The 9,465-nt window shown below is 41.4% G+C and overlaps 1 protein-coding gene across 2 annotated transcripts in view; it reads left to right on the top strand.

The window, feature by feature from the left end:
- The first annotated feature begins 2,340 nt into the window (after positions 1–2,340).
- Positions 2,341–9,465, top strand: part of LOC103374567 (interleukin-6 receptor subunit beta-like) — a 15,264-nt gene continuing 8,139 nt past the window's right edge. For both annotated transcript variants that reach the window (XR_521135.1, XM_008304672.1), the window contains exons 1-8: positions 2,341–2,577; positions 3,919–4,023; positions 4,112–4,223; positions 4,642–4,775; positions 4,851–4,981; positions 5,868–6,027; positions 6,943–7,025; positions 7,629–7,836. Coding sequence is in view for 1 of the 2 variants with exons in the window: in XM_008304672.1 (XP_008302894.1) it covers positions 2,511–2,577; positions 3,919–4,023; positions 4,112–4,223; positions 4,642–4,775; positions 4,851–4,981; positions 5,868–6,027; positions 6,943–7,025; positions 7,629–7,836 (1,000 nt within the window). In the remaining variant the exon portion in view is untranslated. The remainder of the gene's footprint in view (positions 2,578–3,918; positions 4,024–4,111; positions 4,224–4,641; positions 4,776–4,850; positions 4,982–5,867; positions 6,028–6,942; positions 7,026–7,628; positions 7,837–9,465) is intronic.

Below are 9,465 nucleotides of genomic sequence, written 5' to 3'. Positions count from 1 at the left end.
GTTGTGTTTTTTTCTTGTTGTTGTTTTGATTTTCTATAAGAAAAAGAAAAAAATGAGCAGCTGAAAATTTGCTTTGGAAGAAAGAAAGTGAAAATTAAACTAATGAGGAACAGTTTGGGTAATTTCCTGTTTTCTATTTCTTCACTCGACAGCAGCGACTGAGACGAGTTCACTAAAATACTGAGGTTTAGAACCAGTGAAGGCCCTGCTGGAGCTTCTGGCTTCAACTTTGGGATTTCTGGGTAAGTTTAGGTTGAAAAATCAACAAAAATGTCCCAGATGTCGAGGCAATCTGTCCGGTGCTTGTTGAGAAATTTAGCTGAACACTGGTAGTGGAAAGCAACTGGTAGCGTATTTAGTCGAGTACAGTTTTGAGGTGTTGGTGCTGAAGTTCTCCCCAAACCTCCTCAGAATCAGCTGATTCTTCAGCTACAGTAACTTTGGTACATTTAATGAAGCTGTGCAGAGTTTTACCTTCATGCTGTGAGTACTTTCAGTTACAGGCCAAATTTATCACTTTTTAATCATTTTCAAGCCTCGTAATTTAGTAATTAATCAAAAATTGTCCAAATGACGATCAATTGTACAAAAATTATTCAAACCCTGCCTGGACTGTTAGAAACCTTTCCAAAAGACACTAAATGCCTCAACAGGTGTCCAGAATGTCTTGAAACGTGTACCACATGACTCAGAATTGGTCCAAAAATCACCAAAAACTCCATGAAATGACTCAAAGCTTGTCCTAAATGTCTTGACACTTGTACAAAGTGACTCAAAAATAGTCCAAAATGATTTGAAAATGTGTCAAAATTATCAAGAGTATCTCAAAACTTGCCCTGAACAATTCCAAACTTGTCCAAAATGTCTTGAAACTTATCTGAAATGGAACTAAATTCCAAATTCCAAAAGTTATCTTTAAACTTCTCCATAACAATTCAAAAAAATTGTGCAAAATAACAAACACTTGTACAAAAATGACTCAACCCCTGCCTGAACGATTAGAAACTTCTCCAAAATGACAAGAAATACCTCAACAGGTGTCCAGAATGTCTTGAAACTTGTCCCAAATGACTCCAAATTGGTCCCAAATGACAAAAACCTCCACAAAATGACTCAAAATTTGTCTGAAATGTCTTCAAACTTGTACAAAGTCACTCAAAATGGTCGAAAATGATTGAAAGCATGTTAAAAATGATCAGAAATATCTCAAAACTTGTCCAGAATGCCTTGAAACTTTTGCCAAATGACTGTAAATTGGTCCAAAATGACAAAAGCCTCTTCGAAGTTGTCTTTAAACTTCTCCAAAACAAATCAAAACTTGTCCTAAACAATTCAAAAATTGTCCAAAATGACAAACAATTGTACAAAAATTATTCAAACCCTGCCTGGATGATTAGAAACGTCTCCAAAATGACACAAAATGCCTCAACAGGTGTCCTGAATGTCTTGAAACTCGCCCCAAATGACTCCAAGTTGGTCCCAAATCACAAAAATCTCCACAAAATGACTCAAAGTTTGACCTAAATGTCTTGACACTTGTACCAAGTGACTCAAAAATAGTCCAAAATGATTGAAAATGTGTCAAAATTAACAGAAATATCTCAAAACGTGTCCTAAATGATTCAAAACTCGTCCAAAATGTCTTGAAACTCGCCCCAAATGACTCCAAATTGGTCCCAAGTCACAAAAATCTTAACAAAATAACTCAAAACTTGTCCAACATGTCTTGAGACTTTTGCCAAATGGCTCTAAATTTGTCTTAAAGTTGTCTTTAAACTTCTCCGTAACAACTCAAAACTTGTCCTAAATAACTTGAAATGAATCATGTGAGAAAACGAGACCTTTTAGTCGCTCTAACTTGTTTTCACCAACTGATCTAATGTCCGTTTCTACCAGATGTGTTTTTATGTCCATGTGTCTGTCTGCTGCACTGATGAAGTTCTGAGGCTCAGAAATGATGGAAAACGTCCATTAAAGTGGTAAATGTGAACCTCTGAGGGCCTGAAGCTGAAAGGTTGAGGCTCAGCCGACTCTGAGGCGGCTCGGGGGGGTTTTCTGTCGAGGTGTCTCATCGACCGACTCGTGTTTCTGATCTGAGCTGCTGGTTGTTTCTGAAGGCAGCGTGTCTGCTGAGGTTTCTCCTTCAGAGTCGCTTTGAGGCTTCGTCGCCTTCAAGAAAACTTCTTGAAACGTTTCTCTTGGCTTTGAGCTTCAACGTTTCAACATCTTCTGAGCGCCACGTTTTTTTCCACTTCATTAGTCAGCTTCAGGCTTCTGCAGTCTCACTTTCAGGAAATGACAAGAAGGGCACTTCTGAGGAAACGCTTATCTGATGTTTGTGGTTTGCGTGATGGAGTAATTTCCTGAGCAGCCCGGGTGTGAGCACCTTCCTCATTCTGTCAGCGTCGTCGCTCGGCTTCTTTGAAAACCTCAAACCGTGGACGCAGCAGCTGGATGGACGTGTTTCTGGGGGGTTTAGAAGAAGCTGATTCGTGTCTCCAGCCGGTGAGATGGACGTCAAAGTGCAGCTCTCCGTCTGGACGCTCTGGAGCTGCTTCTTCACCGTTTTCTCTGCCGGTGAGTCGAACACAAACTGATCAGCGCGGGTCCAGACTTTACTGGATTTAACTGAAATCACCGCCTCAGGAGTCTTTTCTGATGCTTCGGGTTCTCAGTTTATCAACTTTATTGATTGTGTTTGGCTGTAATTTAGTTCAGCGGTTTGTTTTTAATCCTCCAGCTTCAGCAGATGATTGACTTTCAGTTGTCTGTATGATGATGACGGGGTAAAACTAGACTGTTACAGGAAAGATGTGGTAAAACCGTAAAAAACTAAATGAAAGTGACAACTAGAGGCTTGAAGCTGTGATGTTTTACAAGGAAATAATATATTTTAAGCAGTAAAAACATTTAATTTGTGAGATTGATCAGTAGTTCACAAGGAAATGAAATAAGAAAATGAAAAATAATAATTTAGACGTGAAGGAGGAAACTTGGAAATTGTCGCAGCAACTAAAGCAAAAACATAAAATGCAAAGAATAGTTAAAAGTAAAGTGTTTGTTTTTATTTAAATGAAGTTAGAGGCTTGAAGGAGTAAAATAATTCACTATTTAGTGTACAAGAATCAATAAAAGAATAAAAAAATAGAAATTCTTCAGGTTTAAATGTGTATTTTACAAGAAATGTTTTCTTTTAAATCACTTTTTTTTAAGGATCAGGCTTTAGTGAGGGTTGAAAGATGGAGCGTTTATAAAAATAAAGATAATAAAGAAAAAACGTTTTTTGCTATTTTCATGAGAGAATAAAACGATAAAACAAACAAAAAAAAATTTTCAAGCCTTAAATGTGTTACAAGAAAGAAAATTTTTTGAAAAGACTTGAATTAGAAGCAAGGCCTGCAGGTGGTTAGCACTGTTGCATCACAGCTAGAAGGTCGCCGGTTCGTGTCCCGGTGGGGCCACCGGGATCTTCCTGCGTGGAGTCTCCATGTTCTCCCCGTGCAGCGTGGGTTCTCTCCGGGTTCTCCAGCTTCCTCCCACAGTCCAGAAACATGCTGAGGTTAATTGGTGATTGTAAATTGTCCGTAGGTGTGAATGTGAGTGTGCTTGGTTGTCTGTCTCTAAGTGTAGCCCTGTGATAGACTGGTTACCTGTCCAGGTGAACCTGCCTTCACCCTGAGTCAGCTGGGATAGACTCCAGCCCCCCATGACCCTGGTGAGGATTAAGGTGTAGAGATGATGGATGGATGAATTAGAAGCACGATGATGTGAGCGTGTCAAAAAGCATTTAAGAATAAAAAGGTCTGAAATAAACAGCATGTGAGCATGAGGAGGTTAAATTGGTCCTTTTGTCTGAAGATGAAGTGACACGACTATGAACCGTGACTGAGCTGAACATGAACTGTGTTTGTGTTTCAGAGGTGACGGTGACAAACTCGGACCTGAAACCTTGTCGAGAAAACAAGCGAGTTTGTGCGACGGAGCCGAAGGACTGCCGCCGTCTGGCCGCTGCAGCCACACTCGGTCAGAGACCCGCTCAGGCTGCGTTCAAGGCCTTCGTTTGAAACGTTCAGCGGTAAATCTGCATCTTCTCCTTGCTGTCTTCCTGCAGAGCCTCTGGACGTGTCGTGTTTCTACCAGCAGTCCTCAGACAGACGATCGGTGACCTGCAGCTGGACGCGGGAGTTGGACCGGAACTCGGAGGCTTCGCTCATCTTCACACGGTAAAGTCTGACAGAGTGTGACGCTCACTGTGAGAAAGTAAACGCAATATTTCAGCAGCTGGGGCCTGAAAAATAATCATCTGATGGAAAATACACAAGTTTTTTTTTTATAATTGAAGCAGATTCTCCAGCTTTAGTTCAACACGAGAACGTTTGTGTTTGATTTGTAAGATTTGTAAGCCGCCACCGATGGTGGAAACAGAAGTGTGAGCGCTAACTAAACTAGCATCAGCAGCCAAGTACTGCCTGTGTGTTCTGGACACTTCCACCCCGTCAGAGCGCTGCCCCGGGGTGGAAGTGGCCGAAACATGCACAAGCGCACCGGTCAGTTAGGCTGAAATCCAGCGATGTGTATTTATGAATCTTCGTCTCGGGTTTTTTTTTTTTTTTTCTAATTTATTTCCATTTTCTCCCCCAGCGGTGGCAATGTCTCGTTCTGTCCGGGAATCTTCAACCCAGCCGCCGTCCTGAACGTCACCGTGAGGACGAGGAACTACTTGACGGGAGAAGAAACCTGGTCTCAGCCTCACACCATGTCTCTCAACAAAGCAGGTTGGCATCGCCGACCGGGTAACCGGGACGGGACAGCGCCAACTAACGACTAACAAACCCTCCTCGTCTCCTCAGTTAAACCCCCGCCGCCTTCGGTGGTGCTGCTCAGCTCCTCTGAGGACTCTCTGGTCGTGTCGGTGAACAGCAGCAGCGACGGCAGCTGCAGGCTTCGGTATAAACTCAACGACACTCGCATGTGGACTCTGGTTGGTATCAAACAGCAACACTGCAAAATAAACTGTCAACCAGCTCATGTAGCTCATTTCAAGCATAAAATAATCTGACTCGTGTGATGTGACGTATAAACAGCTTTGATTTGATTCATACGAACAATAAACTGTCAGAAACTCGAGTTCGAAACGCTTGAAGCCCCGTCGGAGCGCTGCCCCGGAGTGGAAGTGGCCGGAACGTGCACCAGTACACCGATCAGTTAGGCTGAAATCCAGCGATGCGTAGTGTTCTAACAATACACTAGTTATTATAACAACTATGAACAATGAATAATTAACATCAATTGAGCCTTCCAGCATCAAGCCCTCCTTGTATCTCGACCTCTGTCTTGACAATCCAACAGCCTTGCTATCCGACATAAAAGAAGGTTTTACATTTAGTGTCGGATTATCGAGTCACGATAGACAGAAATGTGAAGGGGTACATGGCGACGGAGGAGGGAGTGGGGTGGTGTTGGTGGGGCTCTGGATAACCGTTTTTGTCATGTAACTGGATTGCACTTCGTCTAACTTGAGCGTCCCACCTGAAGATTCTGCTGGTGTAGATCTTAGGGTCACTGAGGCACCCAAACCCCCCGATCACGATGAGGTGGCAATCCCTCAGGGGGAACACAAAAAAATAGAACAACAAAAAATAAAATAGAAACAGAAAAACTAAGCAGAGGTATGCAGTTCAGTGTTGGTTTGGTGCTTGACGTGATCATTTACATTTGACAAATGAAAAACACGTTTTAATCAGCCTTAAAATGAGATATAGTGAGTTTCCTCTTTTCCGGTTTTGTTCAGTTTATTTGTGAGATGTGTGGAAAAATATCTGATCTTATATCTGTTAAACTCAGTTTTGTTTTTGTTTCGTCTCCAGGCTCCAGATCCATTTTCTGTTGCCGCTCGTCGTCAGCTGATTGTCACCATCAAACCCCTGCGGACCTTCAGCCTCTACAGAGCTAGCGCCTCCTGCAGGCCGCCGGACGGCGTCTGGAGCGACTGGAGCTCCAACATCAGCGGGACGACTCTGGACAGAGGTGAACGTCCGCGCTGAGATTTACAGGGAAATGCACAGACTGTAAACAAAAGATGGACGCGAGCGCCGTGATAGCTCACCTGGTTGAGCTGGCGTCCCATGTACAGGGGCTACAGTCCCCGATGTGGAGGTCATGAGTCCGAATCCCGCTAATGGCCCTTTTCAGCAGGTTCTTCCCCCATTCTTGTCCCCACTTTTCCTACCAAAAAATGGCAAAAAAGCCCAAAAAAAGAAAACAAAAAAACGGACATGGCCAATGCAGGACTGCAGTACCACAGAGCACCACCAGGGATCCTAAAAGCTCTGACTCCATTGACTCCCATTCAAAACTCGTCACGAAAAGCTCAGTCGGTACATTTCTTCAACATGTCCAGATGATACATTTGGTTCAGTTATCTTCTTTTGAACATTTGTCCGTCGATCTACCTGAAAATAATCACATAAATAAATATAAACAAGGCCTCAGAGCGAATCACGGTGAACATCCGGGTTCTCAGGATCACTTCTTGCTCCAAAAACTCCAAGATGGCGACCGGGGAGAAGCAAACTCAAGGTTTCAGAGCGAGCGACGCGGGTGGCGTAGCACTGGCTACGTCTCTTTTTTTCTGCACAGTCTTGTGACAAACTGACAAACTAGCATAAAATAATCCGCTGAAGTTGACCCTACGTCTTCCAGAAAGTCTAAAAGTTGCGTTAAGAAATGTATCAGCACCAAACTGTAAAAATAGAAAGAATGATCAGATATTGAACTTCCCAGTGATGCTTGAACTGCTGATCGGTGACAAATAACCTAATCTAGGCTTAAAAAGATGAATTCTGAATGTATTTCTTCCCGTCAGAATTACTTACTTATGCATCTCGAATGGACAAATGGACAAATGGAGCTTCAGTTTTAACTCTGTTGTTTCTTTCTTAGCTCCCTCGAAGCCTCCAGATGTGTGTTACAGAGTCGAGAAAAGAGAATCGGATGGAAGTTTTCGGCTTCGTCTCATGTGGAAGGTAAAACCGTGAGAGGCGTCGCAGAAAGTACGTGAAGCTGTTGTGTGATTCTTGTCTTCGGTTTCAGATTGGATTCGGTTTAAATGTGCCTTTGGTAGAAACGTCTTGTTGAAGATCTGGCTTTCTTTGGAACAACAGCGTCTTCAGATCTACCTGAGAATCTGAAACACAACAAATACGCAACAGAAGTGGCTCTTACACTGTAAAACCACAACGAAATGGTTCATTTCAAAGGGAAACAGTAACAAAAACAACAAACAACTTTGCCTGAGTAAAAATGAAAATACCTTCAGTACGTTTCCTAAAACCAAGTCACTAAAGCTAATCTAGATCCAGAATGAACTCCAACACATATGAACCCGATTCAGGACTTTTGGGTTCTGTGACAGGTGTTTTTTTTTTATTGTTGAGGGATATTTGTTGTGCATTTGGAACCAAAAACTCGTCACCTGGTCAGAACATTCATTTAGCTCAGTACAAAAGTCTGTAATGAAGACCAACAAATATTTCGCACGTATTCTTTCTTGGGGTCCGAAAGACCTTCTACGTACGGCAACAAGTCCTGAACAGGGTCAAACTTTCTGTTGCTGAACATCTCCTCAGGCCCCTGACCCCGACGATGCTGGAGGCCGTATCCTTGGTTACCAGGTGCGCTGTGGCGGGCGGGTTCACAACGTTACCGGGACGACAGCGCTCCTGGAGGCAGAGGAGGGGAACTGCAGCGTCGCCGCCTTCAATACGGCCGGATATTCTCCTGCTGCACACCTGAGTGCCGACGCCCAGAGACGAGGAGGCGAGTCCCTGATCCACAGTGAGTTTCATCAAATTATGTTGTTTTCTGTCACGAAAAAGTCCCGAAAAGTGCAACCAACTGTCTCAGTGTTTAATAATCAATCAGAAGCATTCAGGTGAACGTATTCAAATGTCTTCATTTCTCAGCAAAAACCCAAAGATGTCGAGTTTGGTTTCACGTTGGTGAGACTTTCTGCTCAACCATCACCGACGCTGCGTTGTTGAATCAGAAATTATCGATGTTTGAAGTGGCGTCTGTGAAATTTTACAATGATTAGCGAATATTTTCCAAGTTCTTCTTTGCAATTTTGTACTCTCAGAGAATATTTCTTTTTCTAGTAAATTTGTGTTTACTTTTCTAAAATGTGCTCCTTGAATCTTAAAAAATATATAGACTTTTTATTACATACATTTTTTGTAAAACTTTTATTAGAGAGAATTTTTGACTTTTTTTTCTCACAAATTTATGACTTTTTAATCTCAGAGAATTTTTGAGTTTGTTTTTGTAAATTTAGCATTTTATAATTACTGAATATTTATTTATTTATTTTCTTGTACATTTGGATTTTAATCAAAGAGCATTTCAGGGTTTTTTTCTTACAAATTTATGACTTTGTAATTTCCGGATGAATTTAATTTAATTTAATTTTGTTTTATTTTATTTTATTTCTTGTTTAAAATTTGAAGTAAACTTTAGAATTATGTGTCTTTTCATTCAGCTCAGCCTTGGAAACAGAATCTTCAAACCAAATACTTTTTTTTTTTTTTTTTTTTTACAATATTCGGTTTTATACAAGCTGCTCCTCGTTTAAAGAAGAGAATAACACAAGTGACCACACAGTATTTATCTTTCAATATTTAGTTTCAAACAAGCTGATTCCTGGAAAAAAACAAAAAAACTGGCCACAAACACAAGAAACAACAGAACATATTTAGTTTACTAATTAAATGTGTCAATTGTTAGCAAATGTCTGCTTAAAACTCATTTAAAAGGCTCAACGTTTGGCTTCATGTGAGCAAAAAACTGTCAGAAATTCAACTTAAAGATGTTTCAAGCTGGAACTTTTTGTATTTCATCAGAAAAAAAAAAAATCTGTCTTCCCAAAATAAGATTATGACTTATTGAAGAGTTTGTGTCTCTGTAGATCATTCAGCAACTTCACTTAACTTAGCTGCATAACACCAGTGAAACCAACCAGCAGCGATATCTTCTCATCAGGCTGCAGGTTTTAAAGCGAAGTCATCAGATGTGAAGCCTGAGCCTCCACTGCTGCAACATCCTGTGAGCTCAGGAGGTTTTATCAGCGAAGGAAACGGCGGCGAGATGTTCAGATAAAGCTGCAACACTGTCAGATGTTCTGCTCTGACATTTACCTGGAAGCAGTCGAGCAGCAGAAATGCAGAAGCTGCTCAGTTTGAGAGTTTGTTAGAAAAGGTTGCATCAATTAAACTAGCCTGAGCGCTTGAAACGGTTTAGATACAGTCTGGCACGAGACACGAGCGAGACACAAAACGACAAAAACGAGACACAAAGCGACCACAAGAGACAAAACTGTCCCACAAATGTATATAACAACCAAAATGAGACAAAAAACAACAAAAATAAGGCACTGAATGACAAAAATTGGATACAAAATGACAAAAAAAT

This window comes from Stegastes partitus, unplaced genomic scaffold, assembly GCF_000690725.1.
Source record: "Stegastes partitus isolate 25-593 unplaced genomic scaffold, Stegastes_partitus-1.0.2 Scaffold2285, whole genome shotgun sequence".
Lineage (NCBI taxonomy): Eukaryota > Metazoa > Chordata > Actinopteri > Pomacentridae > Stegastes > Stegastes partitus.
Note: the sequence above shows the minus strand (reverse complement) of the source record. Positions and strands in the feature narration are given on the sequence as shown.